The 21,063-nt window shown below is 33.9% G+C and overlaps 1 protein-coding gene across 2 annotated transcripts in view; it reads right to left on the bottom strand.

Moving 5' to 3' along the window:
• Window positions 1–2,152: 2,152 nt before the first annotated feature.
• The window catches only part of C6H4orf17 (chromosome 6 C4orf17 homolog), a 46,753-nt gene continuing 27,842 nt past the window's right edge, over window positions 2,153–21,063 (bottom strand). The window contains exons 7-10 of one of the 2 annotated variants that reach the window (XM_003772945.4): window positions 18,136–18,217; window positions 16,030–16,219; window positions 3,907–3,950; window positions 2,153–3,048 (exon numbers count right to left, since the gene is read on the bottom strand). In XM_003772945.4, coding sequence (XP_003772993.1) covers window positions 2,852–3,048; window positions 3,907–3,950; window positions 16,030–16,219; window positions 18,136–18,217 — 513 coding nt within the window. In that variant the 3' untranslated portion in view covers window positions 2,153–2,851. Of the gene's footprint in view, window positions 3,049–3,906; window positions 3,951–15,873; window positions 15,939–16,029; window positions 16,220–18,135; window positions 18,218–21,063 lie in introns of those variants that run through there. The other variant, XM_031941937.1, reaches the window with a different exon arrangement.

Below are 21,063 nucleotides of genomic sequence, written 5' to 3'. Positions count from 1 at the left end.
ACATTTATTCCATCTCCGGTCAGGATTTTGGTGGCTTTCCTGAGGGACCAAGAGGCTCCGAGAGAGAGCCAGAGGAGACAAGAGAACTGGAGGCGGGAGCTCAAGCTCTCAGAGTCAAGGAAAGACAGATTCAGGCTGGTCTCCTATATCTCCCCCACTGAGACCAAGGCCAGTCTGAAAGCCTCTAAGAAAGCTGGCCCAGGCCCCAGGCAAGGAAACTAGATTGTGAAGAAGAAAATAAAGATTTTGGACTTTAACACCTGGCTATTCTTGTGGTGATTATTCTTCTGAAAGGAAGGCTGCTCCAAGACCTCCAGAAAGCTAAACAGAATACTACACCTGACTGTCCTCAAAAAAGTCATATTCCTTAAGCCATTCTCCAATTGATAAATGGTCAAAGGATATGAACAATTTTTGGATGAAGAAATTAAAACCATTTCTAGTCACATGAAAAACTGGGCTAATCACTTTTGATCAGAGATATGTAAATTATGACAACTCTGAGGTACCTTTCCCCACCTCTCAGATTGGCTAAGATGACAGGAAGAGATAATGCTGAATGTTGGAGGGGATGTGGGAAAACTGGGACACTGATGCATTGTTGGTGGAATTGTGAACTGATCTAACCATTCTGGAGAGCAATTTGGAACTATGCCCAATGGGCTATCAAACTGTGCATACTCTTTGACCCAGCAGTGCTTCTACTGGGATTATATTCCAAAGAGATCTCAAAAGAAAGAAAGGGATCCACATGTGCAAAAATGTTTGTGGCAGCTCTTTTTGCAGTGGTAAGAAAGTGGAAACTGAGTAGATGTCCATCAGGTGGGGAATCGCTGAATAAATTATGGTATATGAATGGTATGGAATATTATCGTCCTGTAAGAAACAACCAGCAGGATGATTTCAATGAGGCCTGGAGAGACTTATATACCGTATACTTGTGTACGGTAATATGGAGGAAAAATTGGAACCAAGGTTTTATAAGGGTTAATGTTGAACAATTATCCATGCATATGTTTTGAAAATAAAAAGCTTTAAAAAAAAGAAAGAAAGAAAGAAAGAAAATCAAATTTTCCATTGAAGAAAAAAAGGAAGTTACATTCTACTGGGATGAAAGACTGGAAAAGCAGGACACAATAAATTACAAAATAATTTGTAGGTTTTTAACAACTGAGGAAATCAAAAAGGTCTTTTATAAGGACATAGCAAGAGTTCAACCATGAAGAGAACTAGAAATTCTAATAAGTGTTGCAGTATTCCAGTTATAGGGTACGGCCATTGCAAATGAGGGGAGAGTGGAAATGTACTTATGGACTTATTATGTAACTCCCAATTGAGAAGTGAGAAGATGGAAATGAATAGGAATATTGGAGTTCTAGAAAGAGGGCTTGGGTTCCTGCTTTAAGGATGGCAAAGCATTTGACAAATTTTATCCTTTTGACAACTCTGGCAAGTAGTTGCTATAATTATCCCCATAATTAAAATGAGGAAAAGTAGGTAGATAAATTAAGCCACTTAATCAAGGATTATATAGCAAGTAAGTGTCTGAGGCAGAATTTAGTCCAGTGTTCTGTCCACTGTGCCACCTAGTTGCCTCTCTCATTGACCTTGCATGACCTTGGACAAATCACCCCTTTCCCCCCAATTTTTGTTTCCTCATTTGTAAAATGAGGGGATTAGATTAAAAAGGTCTCAAGTTCCTTCTAACTCTAGATGTGTATTATGCTGCTAAATCTGAGGGCAAGGTAGGATTATGCATCTCAAATAAACACTCATGTAAACTTTCTATTCTCTCAAATAAATCATTTAATCCTTAAGGGAAGAAAAGATGGGACAAAGAAAAGGAGGATGGAAAAATGGAGGAAGGAAAGAAAGAAAGGGAGGAAAGAGGGAAAGAATATGTTTGGAGTTGTACTTAAGTGCTAATACAAGCATTTCATTTGATACTGAAAACTATCCTGGGAAGTAAAAAACTGAGTCTTAAAAGAATCTGATTTAGACTAACATAGGAGATACCTAGGCAGATAAAGCAATGTTTTCCAAGTTATTTAACAGAAGACTACTCTGAACAGCTAAAGGTATTTTATGAATTTCAAAGGTCACTTTGTATTTTATAAATATAAAGTTATAAATAAAGTTATACTTTATAGGTGTGTGAAAGTTAAAGATTATGGAGAGCAGATGACCAAGTAATTGATATCAAATTAAAGTCATCAGATACTCTATTATCCACTTAAAATAATGAGAAAAATTGAGAAAATGACTAGAAGAGATTAGGTTTTACCTTTGTGTTCAGATTCTGCTTTACTTGGATTATTTTAGAGAATAAAACTTCAAATATGCAACTCCTCCAATGATATGCAGTTAAGTGGGAGGAAGAGGGGAAGAAATCCAACCCTATAAGATTCATCATTTTTTCTTTTTAATGAAGACACCAAGCATGGGTAGGGAATATGGAATTGAGTCAGACCTGGTTCTGACAGCCCTGTCTCTTGATGAAATTATCAGGTCCTCACCATTATGTAGTGAGTCTGCAAATCATGAAAATAGAACATGTGTGCATATATGTATTTTATTTCATACGTATTTAAAATTAACAGACTAAAAATAATTAAAATATAATCAACATTCAGATTTATCTATAATTTACCAATGTTTGAAGACTAAAACTTGTTACTTCAATAACTAGTCCATGCTTATATGGCTTATAGGCCATCTTGAAAACATTTTTTGGGTGGGAGTAAGAATAGATGAACTTGGGCTTACTGATAAGAAAAGCCAGAATAGGCCTTTTCCCCTTGGTATTTACTACTATTGCATTTCTTTGACTCAAAACTTCAAAATACTGTAATTATTGGGTTTTGGGGAATACAAACTGTTCCCTTGTTGGTTTCTTGACATTGTTGCTTTTGCTGCTGAGTGAGGGGCAAAAATTTCTCTCCCAAATCTTCAGATTCTTGGCAGGAGTCTTTCTTTTGCTAAAATATTCTTCAATGACTTCTTCAAACTTATTTGCTTCTTTGATCAATCCAGGCTTTTCTTCAAACTCTGAAATAGAACCCAGATAAGATGACATGGGAATTGAAATTTTGTAAATTCAGTTTTGAGCATCCATTAAGGAACTACATAATGTGGAGCTCTGAAACTGAGCTAAGTGGGATCCCTGGAGAATTAGTACTAGAAAGTGTTTAAAAACCAACTCTGCAAAAAAAAAAGTTTGAATGACTTGCTTTAAAGTTTAATCTTCTCAAGTCTAGAAAATCAATAAATCGGGCCCTGATTTGTAGCCTTTGCTAATTTCCAAGGTGTAAATGCTCATACTAAAAAGTTAACAGGCTCTTGAGAGCCATTAAGAGTGCTCCAACATAGCCCTGCTCTCATTAATTTTTCTTTTTGGCCAACTGTCTTCCCAATATAACATTTATATAAGGCAGTTATATTTTTATCAATCTTAGCAAATAGTGTTTTATTAGGAAGGTATCCAATCAGATTTTGTCAGTTATAGTAAGCATTCCAGAAAAATCCAGTATTAATTTTGATTTCTGATACTGAAAAAATTTCTCTACTATTTTATGTGAATCCCTTGCCTAATGAAAACCAAAACCTTGCTTTTATTACAACTGAGTTTAGAAGGAGAGAATCATAGATTTTTATGTGGAAGAGAGCTAAAAAGCCATTAAGATTAATATTGATTTTATAGATATGAATAAAGCAAGATGGATTAAATTATTTGCCCTAGGTCATAGTCAAGCAGGAATTAACAGGTTTAAAATTTAAATCAAGGTCTTCTGCCTCCAATGTTATTTCTAAGGGTGATAGGCTTATCAACTGGGTTATACCTTGTGAAGAATTGGTAGGATTCATGTTTTTAAATCTTATCATTAATATGTTCAAATAATACTTAACCTTGTCTTGGTTCTTTATATTTTTCCAGTTTTTGACTTTGAACTCTAAATTGGATAGAGGAAAAAAAAATGAATTCCATACATACCTTGTTTGCCCATACAAGCATCCTCTGTAGATTATCATCCAAAGTCTCAGTGATAAAACATAGCAACACTATCTTAAGGGCTTTTGTTCTAGATAAGATTTTTATCTGCTTTCTATTCAGAAAATTTAATAATTTTGTAATGAAAAAATAATTATTTGGTATATAGGATGAAAGTCTTAAAAGTGTTTTAATGTTTCCAAAGCCTCTGATATCCATAGAAGTCTTGTTATGATAATTAAATTTTTTTTTAAATTTTCCCCAGTTATGTGAAGACTTTTCTTTTGGTTATACATGTACATTTTTTTTTACATATTTTCTTATGAATCATGTTGGGAGAGAAAAATCAGCACAAAGCAGGAAAACCACAAGAAAAACAGAATAATAAAAAAAATTGAACATAGAATTCGTCAATTTACTTTTGGTCTCCATAGTTTTCTCTCTGGATGTGGATAGTGTTTGCTTTCTAAAGTTTGTTGGGATTGCCTTGGATCACTGAATCACTGAGAAGAATCAAGTTTGTCATAGTTGATCATTGCACAGTCTTGCTGTTGCTGTGCACAATGTTTTTCTGGGTTTGCTTGTTTTGCTCAGCATCAGTTCATGTTCATCTTTCCAGGCCTTTCTAAAATGAGTCTGTTCATTTTTTTAAGTAAAATAATAATATTCCATTCCTTTTATAATCCATAACTTATTCAGTCATTCCCCATTTGATGGGCATGTACTCATTTTCCAATTCTTTGCCCACCACAAAAAGCGTTGCTACAAACAGTTTTGCACATGTATGTCCTTTTCTCTCCTTTTTTGGAGATTTCTTTGGGATACAAACCCACTGAAGACACTATTGGATCAAAGAGTATACACAGTTTTATAGCTCTTTGGTCACAGTTTCAAATTGCTCTCCAAAATGGTTGGATCAGTTCACAACCCCACCAATGATGCATTAGTGTCCCAGTTTTCCCACATCTCCTCCAACATTTATCTTTATTTTTTCTTGTCATCTTAGCCAATTTTAGAGGTGTGAGGTGGTACCTCAAAGTTGTTTTAATTTGTATTAATTTCTTTAATCAATACTGATTTAGAGAATTTTTCATATGACTATAGATGGCTTTAATTTCTTCATCTAAAAACTACCTGTTAACTTTTGACCATTTATCAATCAGGTAATGACTTGTATTCTTCTAAATTTGTCACCACTTTTTATATATTTTGTAAATAAGGCCTTTATCAGAACCATTGGATGTAAAAATTTTTCCTCAGCTTTTGCTTCTTATCTAATCTTTACTGCATTGGTTTTATTTCCTCTTCTGTAATATGGGAAGTTTATATTTTTGTAAATATTCATCTATTTTAATTAAATTGCCAGATTTGTTGGCATGTAGTTGGGCAAAATAGTGCCTAATTATTGCTTTAATTTTTTGTTCATTGGTGGTGAGTTCACCCTTTTCATTTTTTATGTTGTTAATTTAAGGCTTTTTTCCTTCCCTTTTTCTAATCAAATTAGCCAAAGGTTTGTCTATTTTGTTGTTTTTTTCATACAACCAACTCTTAGTTTTATTATTTCAATATTAAAAAATTTTTTTTTATTCATTTCTCCTTTGATTTTTAAAATTGTTAATTTGGTATTTGGGGATTTTTACTTTGTTATTTCTAGCTTTTTTAGTTGCATGCTCAATTAATTGATCTCTTCTTTATTTTATTCATGTTAACTAGAGATATAAAATTTCCCCAAAGAATTGCTTTGACTGCATCCCATAGGTTTTGGTTTGTTGTCTCATTATTGCCATTTTCTTGGATTAAATTATTTTTGTGATTTGTTGTTTGACCCACTTATTCTTTAGAATTAGATGATTTAATTTACAATTAGTTTTTAATCTATCTTTCCCTGGTCCCTTATTGAATATGATTTTTATTGATCACAATCTGAAAAAAGCATTTACCATTTCTGCCTTTCTGCATTTGATTGTGAAGTTTTTATGCCCTAATACATGGTAAATTTTTGTGTAGGTACCATGTACTATTGAGAAAAAGGTATATTCCTTTCTTTCCCTATTCAATTTTCTCCAGAGGTTGGTCTATTATATTTAAATTTTCTAATATTCCATTAACTTCCCTAGTTTCTTTCTAGTTTATTTTGTGGTTAGATTTATCTAATTCTGAGAGAGGGAAGTTGAGGTTCCTTACTAATATAGTTTTGCTATTTCTTCCTGTAACTGTCTTCACTTCTTGAAGAATTTCTTTTTTTCCCCCTAAGCCAATTGGGATTAAGTGACTTGCCTAGGGTCACACAGCTAGGAAGTATTAAGTGTCTGAGACCAGATTTGAATCAGGGCTATGGCTCTATATCCACTGTGCCACCTAGCTGCCCCTCCTCCTACTTTCTTAGAGGGCAAAAGGTAAGATAAATTTCTATACTCAACTGAATGAATATGTTATTCCCTCTTTGAATCAAAACTGTTAAGATATAGTTTCAGATAATGCTCATCTCCTTCCCTTATTTCCTTCTATAGCAATAGGTTTTTTTGTGTCTCTTCATGTGATCTAATTTATCCCATTTTACATCTCCTTTTCTCATCTCCCAGAATAATCCTTTTTCTATCCTTAATGTCCTTTTCTTTCATATCATCACAATAAGGCAATTTATACCCTTAACCTCTGTCTATGTATGCTCCCTCTAACTGCCCCAATAAAAGATACAGTTCTCTAGAATTACAAATATTATTTTCCCATCTAGGGATGTAAACAATTTAACAATTAAATAGTTTTTTCTTTCCTGTTTACTTTTCTATGCTTTTCTTGAGTCCTGTGTTTGAAGATCAAATTTTCAATTCAGTTCTGGTTTTTTCAATAGAAATTTTTGAAAGTCATCTTACTTTATTGAAGTTCCATCTCCTCCTCAGAAAGATGATGCTCAGTCTCATTGGATAGTTGATTCCTGGTTATAACCTTAGGTCCTTTACCTTCTGGAATATGGTATTCCAGTTCCTTATATTCTTTATTGTAGAAGCTTCCAGATCCTAAGTAATCCTGTTGCTTCTCAATACTTGGATTGCTTTTTATAGTAGCTTGCAGTATTTTTTTCTTTGAGATTAATGTTCTGGGGGGCGGAGCCAAGATGGCGGAGAAGACACACGCGACTTTCTAAGCTCTTCTCTTACCCTCGTTACCAATATTATATCGAGCCTCAAAAATAGTCTTGACTGCTACAATTCGGAAAGATAAGAAGTAGAACAACTCACCGGCCAAGAAAATCTGCAGTCTCGCCAAAAAGGTTGGTTACGGGGCAGGGGAGATCGGGACGGGAGAGAAATTAGGTTCCGAGGGAGGTCTCAACTGAGGGTGAAAGCACAGATCTCAGCACGCACGCAGCCCCAACCCGCAGTACGGCTTTTCCTTGGGCAGTTGTGATCCTGCACGGCAGGAGGACGCAGCCCGGTTAGCCTCCAATCTGCACAGTGGGGAGCTCGGCTTTGGGGCCATAGAGCTTTTCCAGGGCCGATTTGCATTGGGCAGAGACACTGGGGCAGAGTTCCGGCGTCGCGGTCTGCGCTCAGCTGCAATACTCACAGTCCCACAAGAGGCTCCGGCCTGGGGCAGTGACACTTTACCACTTAGTCTCTAGCCTAGGGCAATCGATAATCCACTCAGCCCTACTAAGCCATTTGATAGCTCAGCTAGTGCTGAATCCACTCCTGTTGGGGAAGGGAAAACTCACTCGGAGCACTCCCATACTCGGAGCCGGAAATCGCTTAAATCTTTCCCTGCCTGCAGAGGAAGCTGGTAACCCCTTGCCTAGGAGACCTACCCTAAAGGCTTTAAAACATGAATAAAAAGATGAAAAGAACAATCGACAGCTTCTATGCAGAAAAGAGCAGGTCAGCAAACCTGAAGAGACCTCAAACAGCAAAAATGCATCAGACTTCCTCCTTTACATAATGCTCTCATAGAAGAGACCATTAAAAGTCTCAAAAAGAGAGTTAGAAGATAAATGGGGAAAGGAAAGAGAAGCCTTACAAGAGAGCAAACAACTTCCTGAAATACGAATTGGAAAAAGTTAAAAATTCCCAGGAAGTGCAAATTGTGAATTAGAAAAATAAAAAATCACAGGAAAGTAAGAATTGTGAATTGAAAAATAAAGAATTCACTAGAAAGTAGGATCCTGAATTGAAAAAGACAAAAAAGCAAAGAAAGTAGGATCGGTGAATTGAAAAAGAAAATAATTTACTAAAAAAAAAAATTAGTGAAATGGAAAAAATTCACAGACCAAAACAATACATTCAAAAACTCAATTGACATAATACAGAAAGAAGTAAAAGCTAATGAAGAAAATAATTTTTAAAAAATTAGAACTGAACAAATTGAAACTAATGATGCATTGAGACAGCAAGAATCAGTCAAGCAAAACCAAAAATGACAAACTGAAAACCATGAATTATCTACTTGTTAAAATGACAGACTTGGAAAATAGATCTAGGAGAGATAATCTGAGGATTATTGGACTTTCCGAAAACTAAGGATGAAAAATAAGAGCTAGATACTATTTTACAAGAAATCATCAAAGAGAACTGCCCAGATGTAATAGAATCAGAAGGTAAAATAGGCATTGAAAGAATTCATCAAACACCTTCTGAAAGAAACCCTAAAATAAAAAACAAGGAATATTGTGGCAAAATTTCAGAACTATCAGATAAAGGAAAAATTTTACAAGCAGCCAAAACCATTTAAATACCGAGGTGCCACAATAAGGACTCACCCAAGATCTGGCTGCCTCTACATTAAAGGAAAGAAGGACCTGGAATATGATATTCCGAAAAGCACAAGAACTTGGGATGCAGCCAAGAATAAACTACCCAGCTAAGTTGAGCATTTTCTTCCAGGGAAGAAGATGGACATTTAATGAAACAAATGAATTCCATTTGTTTCTGAAGAAAACCAGAATTAAACAAAAATTTGATCTCCAAGAATAGAACTCAAGAGATGCAGAAAAAGGTAAAAATAACCTTGAGAATTGATTTCGTTGTGGATATACAAAAATATACATGTAAATTTGATAGTACTGATATAACATAAAAAAGGGAAGTAGATATGGAAAAGGGATGATGGCAGAATAAGGTGGGAAGGAGGGATAAAAAGAGGGAAACCACATCCCACAAAGAGGCTAAGGAAACTTATCATATCTGAGGGTTTAGAGAGGGGAGGAACATTGTGGAATCTTACTCTCATCAGAGTTGGCTCAAAGGAAAAAATAATTGACATTTGTTTTAGAGAAAAATTCTCTCCTGCCTCATTAAAAACGGGGAGGAAAAGGGAAAAGAAAAAGAGTAATAAGGGAAGGAAGGGGAAAGACTCAAAGGGGGAGGGAGGATTATAAAGAGGATAAGTAACGTGATACAAGAGGGGTACATAAGTTTAAAAGGGGAAAGAGGGTTGGGGAGGCAAGAATAAGTAAAGCACAATCTGGGGTTATTAGGGATGGCAGGAAAATACAGATTTAGTAATTCTAACCGTAAATGTGAATGGGATGAACTCCCCAAAAGAGGAGGCAGATAGCAGACTGGATCAAAAGTCAGAACCCTACAATATGTTTTTACAAGAAAACACAATTTAAAGAAGGGGATACATATAGAGTAAAGGTAAAAAGGCTGAGCAAAATCTATTATGCTTCAGGTGAAAGTCAAAAGAGGGTGCCATCCTACCTCAGATCAACAAAAAGTAAAATTGATCTAATTAAAAGAGATAAGGAAAAACACATCCTGCGGGAGCAAAACAAGAAGCAATATCAATATTAAAATATATATGCAACAAGGGTAATGCACTAGCTTCCTAAAGGAGAAGTTAAGAGATTGCAAAAAAAATAGACAACAAAACTGTATAGTAGGAGATCTCAACCTTGCACTCCGAATAGACAAATCAAACCACAAAACAAATAAGAAAGAAATTAAAGAAGTAAACAGAATATTAGAAAAATTAGGTATGTTGGATCTTTGAGAAAATTAAATGGAGATAGAAGGAATATACTTTTCTTCTCAGCAGTTCATGGAACCTATTCAAAATTGACCATATATTAGGAACATAAAGACCTAAATTAAATGCAAGAAAGCAGAAATAGTAAATGCTTTCTTTTCAGATCATGATGCAATAAAAACTACATTCAACAAAAAAATAGGGAAATAGACCAAAAGTAATTGAAACTAAACAATCTCATCTTAAAGAATGATTGTGAAGAGCAAATTATAGATACAATTAATATTTCACTCAAGATAATGACAAAATGAGAGACATCATACCAAAATTTTGGGATGCAGCCAAGGTAATAAGAGGGAATTTATATCCTTAATTACTTGAATAAAACAGAGAAAGAAAAAGAAATGAATTGGGCTTAACTAAAAAAAACTAAAAAGACCAAATTAAAACCCCAATCAAAACAAATTGAAATTTAAAATTAAAAGAGAAATTAAAAATATTGGAAAAATCTATTGAACTAATTAAAAAACTAAGAGTTGGTTCTCATGAAAAGCCAATAAAATAGATAAGCCCTTTGGTAAATCTGATTAGAAAAAGGAGGGAAAAATGAAATTAGTAGTCTTAAAAATGAAAAGGAGAACTTTCCACCAAGGAAGAGGAAATTAGAGAAAATAAGAGTTATTTTGCTCAACCTTTATGCCAATAAATTTGATAACTCAAGTGAAATGGATGACTACCTCCAAAAATATAATTCCCAGATAACGAGGAGGAAGTAATTGCTTGAATAGTCCCATTTTCAAAAAGAAATAGAACAGGCAATTAAACAACTCCCAAGAAAAAAACCCCAGGACCAGATGGACATGTGAATTTTACCAAACATTTAAAGAACAATTGGCCCCAATGCTATATAAATTATTTGATAAAATAGGAAAGAAAGTCCACCAAATCCTTCTATGACACAGACATGGTAATTGATACCTAAACCAGGTAGGCTGAAAACAGAGAAAGAAAAATTATAGACCAATCTCCCTATGAAATTTGATGCTAAAATTCCAAATAAGATATTAGCAAAAAGACTACAGAAAATCATCTCCAAGATAATAACACTATGATCAAGTAGGATTTATAAACCAGGAATGCAGGGTGTTCAAATTAGAAAACTATCAATATAATTGGCCATTTATAACCAAATTAACAAAACCATAGATCATCTCAATAGATGCAGAAAAGCATTTGATAAAATCCAACATCCATTCCTATTAAAAACACCTTGAGATATAGGAATAAAATGACTTTTCCAAAATAATCACAGCACTATTTAAACCATCAGTAAGCATCATAAATGGAGACAAACTCAACCATTCCCAATAAGATCTGAGTGAAACAAGGTTGCCCACATCACCGTACCCATTTAATATTGTATTAGAAACGCAGCAAATAAAGAATAAGAGCTGAGAAAGAGATTAAAGAATAAGAATAGGCAATGAGGAAGCCAAATTTCACCTTGCGATGACATGATGGATACTTAGAGAACCCCAGATTCTTAAAAGTTATTAGAAATAATCCACACTTAGCAAAGTTGTTGGTTATAAAAAAACCCACATAAGTCATCAGCATTCTTAAATTCACTACCAACAGTCAGAGTTACAAAGAGAAACCATTTAAAAAGAACTACTGATAATATAAAATATTTAGAATCTATCTGCCAGGAAAATCAGAAACTTTATGAGCAAAATTACAGACCACCTTTTCACACAAATTAAGTCTGATCTAACCAATTGAAAAAATATTAAATGCTCTTGGATAGCGAGCAAAATAATAAAGATGACAATATTCCAACCAATCTATTTATTTAGCATACCAATCAAACTCCCAAAAAACTATTTTAATGACCTTAGAAAAAAATAAAACAAAGTTCATATGAAAAACAAAAGGTCAAGAATTTCCAAGGGAATTAATGAAAAAATCAAATGATGGTGGCTTAGCTGTACCAGATCTAAAATTATATTATAGAGCAGCAGTTACCAAAACTATTTGGATTGGCTAAGAATAGTTAGTTGATCAGTGGAATTAAGTAGGTTCAATGGCAAAACAGTCAACAAATATAGCAACCTAGTCTTTGACAAAACCCAAAGATCCCAGCTTTTGGGATAAGAACTTACTGTTTGATAAAAATTGCTGGAAAAATTGGAAACTAATATAGAAACTAGGATTAATCCACTTACTTAACGGACACCAAGATAAGGTCAAATGGGTTCAAGACCTAGGCATAAAGAATGAAAATCATTAATAAATTAGAGGAACATAGGATAGTTTAACATCTCAGACCTTGGAAGGGAAGGTCTTATGACCAAAACAGAACAGAGATACTACGACCACAAAAAAAATTTGATTATACCAAACTGAAAAGTTTTTGTACAACAAATCTAATGCAACAAGATTAGAAGGGAAGCAAATAAACTGGAAAATATTTTACAGTCAAAGGTTCTGATAAAGGCCTCATTTCAAAATATATAGAGAATTAACCTAATTTATAAAAAATTTGCCATTCTCCAATTGAAAATGGTCAAAGGATATGAAAGACATTTCAGATGAAGAAATTGAAACTATTCTTAGTCATATGAAAAAGATGCTCCAAGTCATTATTAATCAGAGAAATGCAAATTAAGACAACTCTAAGATACCTACACACCTGTCAGATTGGCTAAAATGACAGGAAAAATAATGATGATTGTTGAGGGGATGTGGAAAACTGGGACATTGATTCATTGTTGGTGGAGTTGTGAACAATCCAACCATTTTGGAGAGTAGTTTGGAATATGCTCAAAAAGTTATCAAACTGTGATACCCTTTGATCCAGCAGTGTTACTTACTGGGATTATTCCCAAAGAGATTATAAAGAAGGAAAGGGACCTGTATGTGCACGAATGTTTGTGGCAGCCCTTTTTGTAGTGGTTAGAAACTGGAAACTGAATGGATGTCCATCAGTTGGAGAATGGCTGAATAAATTGTGGTATATGAAAATTATGGAATATTACTTTCTGTAAGAAATGACCAACAGGATGATTTCAGAAAGGCCTGGAGAGACTTACAAGAACTGATGCTGGAGTGAAATGAGCAGGACCAGGAGATCATTATATACTTCACAATAATACTAGATGATACTAGTTCCTGATGGATCAGGCCATCCTCAGCAACAAGATCAACCAAATCATTTCTAATGGAGCAGTAATGAACTGAACCAGCAATACCAGAAAAAGAACTCTGGGGATGACTAAAAACCATTACATTGAATTCCTAATCCCTATATTTATGCACACCTGCATTTTTGATTTCTTCACAAGCTAATTGTACAATAATTCAGAGTTCGATTCTTTTGTACAGCAAAATATAATGTTTGGTCATGTATACTTATTATGTATCTAAGTTATATTTTAATATATTTAACATCTACTGGTAAAAAAAAAAAAAAAAAAAAAAAAAAAAAAAAAAAAAAAAAAGAGATTAATGTTCTGAAATTTTGTAATAATGCTTCTTGGGGTTTTCCTTATGGGATCTATTTGTGGAAGTGGCCGATGTAATCTTTCAATGACTATTTCCTCCTTTGGTTCTAGTATATCAGGACATTTTCCTTGATGATCTCTTGAATAATGCTATCCAGGATTTTTTTGGGTTGTGACCTTCAGGAAGACCAATAATTTTTATATTGTCTCTTGTATCCAGGTCAACTGTTTTCCAATGAGGTATTTTTCATTTCTTCCATTTTTTTCATTCTTTTTAGTCTGACTGATTCTTGATGTCCATTTGCCTGATTCTACTTTTTAATGTATGATTTTCTTCAGTTAGTTTTCTTATCTTTTTTTCCATTTGATTAATTCTACTTTTCAAGATGTTTTCTTCAGTGTTTTTTTTCCCCCCAATTTGGCCAATTTTTTTTTTAAGGAATTGATTTCTTCAGTGGATCTTTTTTTATTTGGCAAATTGTATTTTTTAAGGAATTGTTTTCTTTGTCAATTTTTGTCTTTCCTTTTCCAAGCTGTTGACTCTGTCTTGCAAATTTTTCTTCTACCTCTCTAATTTTCTTTTTAAAGTCCTTTATAGTGCTTTGGTCTTGAGACCAATTCATATCACTCTTTTGAGATTTTCCCTTTGGGCATTTTGTCCTAGTCTTGAGTTGGTGTTTTGATCTTCCTTTTCACCAGGGTAGTTTTCTATGGTTAAACTTCTGTTCCTTGCTCATTTTCTTTCTTTCTTTTTTCTTTTTAAGGTTGAGTTCTGTACCTGAGGTACAGGTGGTACTGTCCCAAGGTTCCTGGATTTCTCTGAGCCTTGGTTTTGAGCACAGAGGTCCATTTTTAGTGTTTTGTTCACATCTACTTGCTCTCTCCAGGTGATAGTCTAGTTTTCTGGTATGACAATTTGCCTTCTGCCCTGGGACTGGAGGCTGCCCCACTGGTCTGCTCTGCTACTGACTCAGAACTGAGGATCTTAGTTGCTGATCTGCTGTAATTAAGACCCTCATTCTATCAGACTCTATTGAGAAACTTGGCTTCATGTGGTTTTCAAGGAAAACTGTGAAAGCTCAAGCAGTTTCCTGGCTTCACTCTGCCATCTTGGTTCTGGTCCCTCTTCCCCCAGTTATGATAATATTGATTTATTACTTGGATTCATGGTAGAAATATTAGGACAAAGTATAACTGGAAGATGACAATACTCTTTTATAAAAAGAAAATAACCTGCATTAATAACCCCCCCCAAAAAAAGCAACCTTGTCACCTGCATAACTAGCAATTAAAAAAGATATTCTCACCTTAACTTCATTTTCCTTTGCCTTTTTCAAAATACTTTTCTAAATGATACATTATCTTTTTTTCCACTGGTTTCTTTCTCTTTTTCAAAATACTTTTCTAAATGATACATTATCTTTTTTTCCACTGGTTTCTTTCTCATAAGACCTTCCAAAAACCATACATTTTTTTAAAGAAAAGTTTTTTTCCTATTTGCATGTGATACCAGGAATTGTATTTTAGATAGATGCTGTTTTTCTATTATACTATTTTACTCTTTCCCTTATGGAATGTGGAATATTTTCTTAGGCCTAAGGGATAGTCTTTTAAATAATGTATCCAATATCCTTACTAAGATACTTAGCCATTCAGCACTTTAAGCAACTTTCTAAGACTCTTAGTTGTAGAGAAATTGCTAACCTGTATTTGTGGATAGTTTTTTTCAACTGGATACATCTATCAATGAAATCACAGATCTTATATTTTGTCTATCTGTTCTATACTTCCTTACTTAGCTTCTTATCAGAATATAGCACCTCTTTGTGTGGGAATAATTTAAATCTTATCTAAGCCTTGTAGTAAGTCATTTTTAATAATCCCTTTTCTCAATTTTTAGAGCAATGTGCATTTTTTTTTTGTTGTTCTCTATTCAGGTCTTCTTTTGCTTTTCAACTTCGAAAAGAGATGACAGAAAAAAAAGGTGCTCAATTAGATAATTTAGTAGAAAAATTATCTCCTGGATATTGCAGAGAGGAAATTCAAGAATATTTAGTATAAAAGCCCTGTTATTAAAAAAATAATCTAGCTATTAATAAATATTAATATAATTAATCCGTATAAACCCCTTACATTCATTCTTCTTGAAAGATAAAGCCAAATATATATTTTTGCATCTGAACAATTTGTTGTACTTGTTTTGGTTGATTGCATATTTGTTATAGAACTTTATTTCTTTTTTATTTTTTTAAATGAGGATGAGGCAGGAAGAAGGGAAAATAGATTTTTTTTCCCATGAAAAATAGATTGAAGTCTAAAATTTCATAGAAGTAGTTAAATAAAATCTATAACCCCTTTAGTTATAGAAGGTTATGCTGTGAAATAAGTATCATAAATATTTACTTTTTTAAAAAAATACAGCTAAGTCTTAAGGTAGCATATAACTTTGTGATTCATAATTATATGATCTACGACTTTGAACTCTGACTTCCACAACTTTTCTCATGACTCCAGGCTTTCACTAGTTGACTATCAGCTGGTAACCTAGGCTCTTCATGATGGAGCATTAATTACCTATTGACTTTTGCCATCTCTTCCTTGCTTAGGACTGAAGTCTTGTTCTCTACAAGAGGAGCCATGCCAGTTTTGACAGGAGAAAATGATTTCTCTTTTCCAGATTTCTTTTGGGGAATGGACTCCCGGTTTTTCAACAAGTTGATCTCAGAGAGCTCTGAATGGATCAAAGCTGATACCCACTCTTTTTCTGATTTGAAAGGGAAAATAAAGCTGCAGTTATAATTGTAGACTCAGTATAGTATTAGCTATTTCTACCTAGTCCCTTGTATAAACTATTTTCTGGATCACCATGCCAAACCTTAGTTTCTATAATTCTGTATTGTGATAGTGTGCAGAGTGGCTCACACCCCAAAAATCACTTTACTCTTGAACCATAGAAGGGAATCATAGATTTAAAATGGAAGGAATCTTGATGTTCAGTGAGTCCAACCTCTTCATTTTATATATGAGGAAATTGAGGTTCAAAACGTTAAGTGGTTTAAGTGACAGGATCTCACAGTCAATAAATGTCTGGGATTCCAAGTTGAATATTCATTATTCATTCAACCTCATATAATATATTAATGACATAGTAATGCAGGAGGCACATAAAGGATCCTTCCTTTTCCAAATGTCTTCCCTAAAGTCTGCCATTTTGTTTGAAATTCCCATAGAGGAATTGAATAAAAAGTAAGGAGAAGACCAGGGACTATAGGTTATTGAACCAAAAATCCATATTTGGTTGCTATGCAATCAAGATTAGGAATACATAAAGTTTCATCTAAAAGATGAATCTAAAATGAATTTAATAGCTGTACAGGAATAAACAGAAAAATTAACTCTGATACTGCACCACATTTTTCTTCTAATGTATTTCTTAATTAGGGTTGCAATTAGAATTAGCACATGAGTGGGAAACAGTTTATAAGGTTCAGGCAAATAGTTACATCTGACTAAAGGAATGAATCATCAAACAATCCCTAACAGATGGTCTCAACCACCCAATTCAGTTAGACTCTTATATTATTCTCTCAGTTTCTTGGAATCATTGAATGATACAACTATATAAGATCTTTGAAAATGGATTCCAATCTCCTGATTTTTACATATGAGGAACCTGAGATCTAGAAAGCTTCAGAGACTTGTGAATTGCTTCAGACTCAAGGATTGTTCTATTATAACATGTGAGCATTTTTTGTGTATGTATGTCTCAGAGTGAGAATATTACCTTAAAGGACCTTTTATATATCTCCAAGTACCTAAAGATATGAAGTATGAACATATTGTGAAGTGCTTATCAGACTACATTAGGATCTGCCTGCCTTGTTCCTTGTCTCATCTGTGATCACAAGAAATGAGGTAAAAATAGTGGAGTGATTATCATTACTTGGGGGAATTGGAAATTACTTTGGTGGAATTAGTTCAAAGTCAGAATTTGTAGTATCCATAAAGTGACTAAAAATTGGGTAATGTCTGTAGGGTAGTCAGCTTGATTTTTGAAGTGGGAATATAAAATATAACAAAAGGAGTGGTATTAATACTACAATAACCCACAAAACCCGCAGTTTTTAAGTACCTAGTAGGTACTTTAATAAATGCTTGCTGCTTTATTAATGGAATAGAAAAAGAAGTATTGGTGTCAGAGGTGCCAGATATAAAGTATTGTATTAAGTTTGGCGGTAGTGATGTCCCAGATTAGAATGACATCACTGGGAATGTAAAGACAAAGTAAAATTTCAAAATTTTTAGAAGAATTGATAGGAAATGTTGGTTGCCTGTAAGGAGATGAAGAAGAGGGGCAAGTCAAACATGGGCAATTGGGAGAATAGTGACAAAGACTTTGAGACATTAACATTAAAAGGAAATTTTGATTTGGGGAGAAGATGCTCATTTTGACATGAGACATGTTGAGTAAAATCTAGCAATAGGAGGAAACATCATTTAAGCAGACAAACATGTAATCTTGGAATACTTTCTGGTAGTCTAGACTGCCCTACCTGCATTCATATAAATTCATGGTAGAGGAATGAAGTTTCCCCTAGCTTTTAAGACCTTCTTAGGAAAGAAAGCACCCCATGGTTTCTGAATAGCTTACCTGAGGCATTTAATGTTCCTGCCTCTTACCTTGAACACTTGCTTGGAGTAGCCACTCTAGGAGTTCGGCCAGGGAGTCAGTTTGTAAAATTTCACACAGCTTTGACAAAATCTGAAAGAAGCATGTTTGTGATGTGGTGGGGAATATTCATCTAGTAAATATCCTGTTCTTTCACTTATAGAATTTATCCTGGGCTATTCTACTAATAAATAGAGGCATCAGATATTACATATCTGACAGAATTAAATTTTTTGAAGTGGACTGTTTCATTTTTGTCTGCATATTGCCAGTGCCAAGCACAGTTCTTAACTGAAAATTTGCTCTTTTAATACTTTGATAACTATATTTCAATATAATTAATTTCACTTATAGTCCTATGCATTTTATGTTCTTAAGAATATTATTCTGAGAAGGGGCACTAGACTGAAAAAGAGATCCATGGCACAAAAAGGCTAAGTATTCCTGCCCTACTACATAGTAAATAATAGTAGTAACTACTAGTTACATAGTAATAACTATTTGGTGTTTTATTGGTTGTTTTTTAAAATAATATTTTATTTTTTTTCCAATTACATTTAAAGATAAATTTTGACTTTCATTTTTTATAGCTTTTTATTTACAAGATATATGCATAGGTAATTTTCAGCATTGACAGTTGCAAATTCTTTTGTTCCAACTTTTTCCTTTCTTCTCCCTACCCCTTCCCCCAGATGGCAGGTTGACTAATTACTGAGTTTTTGTACCAGAAGTGAGGGTCTTTGCATTTATCAAATTCTGGGTTGCCATGGCTATTTACTACTCTTGTGTGTCTACTTTATTCCACTGACCTATAATTCTATTTCTTCTTCACAAGTGGTGAATTCACCTTTTAATTTTTGATATTGATAATTTGGTTTTCTTCTATTTTATTTGGTTTCCCTCATAAAATTAGTTCCTAGTTTTACTTATTAGTTCAATGGTTTTCTTATTTTGAGTTTTATTCATCCTTCCTTTGATTTTCAGGATTTCTAATTAGGTTGTAAATTATGAGTTTTTAATTTGTTCTTTTTTCTAGCTTTTTTAGTTGCATGCCTAATTCATTGATCTCTTTCTCCATTTGATTGATGTAAGCATTTAAAAATATAAAGATTCCGCTAAGTACTGATTTGGATACCATAAATTTTGGTATGTTATCTCATTATTGTTATTCTCTTTGATGAAATTATTTCCATATTTGTTCTTTGATCTACTTATTATTTAGAATTAGATTATTTACTCTCCAATTAAATTTTAAGCTATCTTCCTGTGGCCTTTTGTTAAGTATAATTTTATTATATCATGATCTAAAAAGGATGCATTTAATATTTCTACTTTTTTGTATTTGATTGTGAAATTTCTATGCCTTAATACATAGTCAGTTTTTGTGTAGGTGCCAGGTACCATTGAGAAAAAAGTATATTTATCTCTATCTCTATTTTACCATATTTAACTTTTCTAAAATTGTATTCACCTCCTTAACTTCCTTTTTTTGTTGTTTATTTTATGGTTAGATTTATCTAATTCTGAGAGAAGAAAATTAAGAACCCCCACTAGTATAGTTTTACTCTCTATTTCTTCCTGTAATTCATTTTACTTCTTTAGAAATTTGGGTGCTATGCCATTTAGTGCTTAGATGTTTAATACTGATATTACTTTATTGTCTATGGTACATTTTAGGAAGATGTAATTTCCATTTTTATCTCTTTTAATTAAATCTTTTTTTTTTTTTTTTTTTTTTTGCTTTTGATTGATTTTTAAACTCCTTTTTACACTCTTCCATGAGTTCTTTTTAATCTTAAATTCACTTTCTGATTTGGGGGGCTTAGTCCAAAGATATTTGACATTGTTGTCCTTTTCTGAGTTTGTATCTTGATCTTCCCTGTCACCATAATAATTTTCTGTGGTCAGATTTTTTTTTGTTGTTTTTCAAAAATCTTTTTTGGTCTTTTTCCTTTCTTTTAAATTTTATCTTGTTCCTAGGGTGGAAGGTGCATTGTCTCAGGCTTCTTGTGCCAAAGGTTACAGGACTTGGCTAATTATTTAATGATGCTGTATTGATGTTGCCCTGAGGCCCATGGGGGACCCTCATGTCTGATGCTATGTTGAGAGGGTGGGATGAGGATGTACTGCCAAGGCTGAAGGGATCTGGAAGCTTCTCTGTTGCTGATCCAGGATCCCGGTGCTGCTATATGATAAGGCCAGCAGCATGTTCTTGCACTGGTGTTTGGCTATTGCCCTAGGACTACACTGAAGCATGAGGTGGATCCCCGTGGATTCCATTGCTGATAGCTTCCTGTTTGCCTGGGTATGCTGAGTTATATGTGGGGTTCCATTGCTGGTGCCTGCCCATTTGCTTAGGCACCTGTATGATTGGTGTTTACCTGTTGCCTGAGGCTCTGCTGAAGCATGAAACCCTTTTCTCTCTCTTTTCTGTCTGATTCAAATGTAAACAACATATTGTAGAATTCTGCTTTTTAATGCACTCTGCTACCCACTTAAATTATGTGGGAGCATTAATTCCATTCACATTCACAGTTATGATTATTAACTGTCCTTGAGGATACAATTCCTCACCAGAGTGTTGCAGAGATTTCTGATTTCCAAGTCTAATCTCACAGATGTAGAAATGCCAGTGAGGAATTTAGGGGAAAAGGTAATTGGAGTGGCCATAGTGGAACATGAAAGATTATATGAATTTGAGAAAATGGAAAACATTCTTCAGGTAAAGGAAAAATTTCCTTGTTGAAAGTATATGTCTGAGAGAATATAACTGCCTTCATTTTGCTGCTTTTGACCTCTGAATGAACTGCAAGACCAGCTGCAGCAGCTGGTCTCCTTCAGTGTTTTCTTTCCCCCTCTACTTTATATAAAAAGACTTAATTGGTTTATTTTTTTTTAAGAAGGCTTTCAGAATTTCTAAAATGTTCCTTTCTCTTATC

This window comes from Sarcophilus harrisii, chromosome 6 (genome assembly GCF_902635505.1).
Source record: "Sarcophilus harrisii chromosome 6, mSarHar1.11, whole genome shotgun sequence".
Lineage (NCBI taxonomy): Eukaryota > Metazoa > Chordata > Mammalia > Dasyuromorphia > Dasyuridae > Sarcophilus > Sarcophilus harrisii.
The sequence above is the reverse complement of the archived record's forward strand: the minus strand, read 5'-3'. Positions and strand labels throughout refer to the sequence as shown.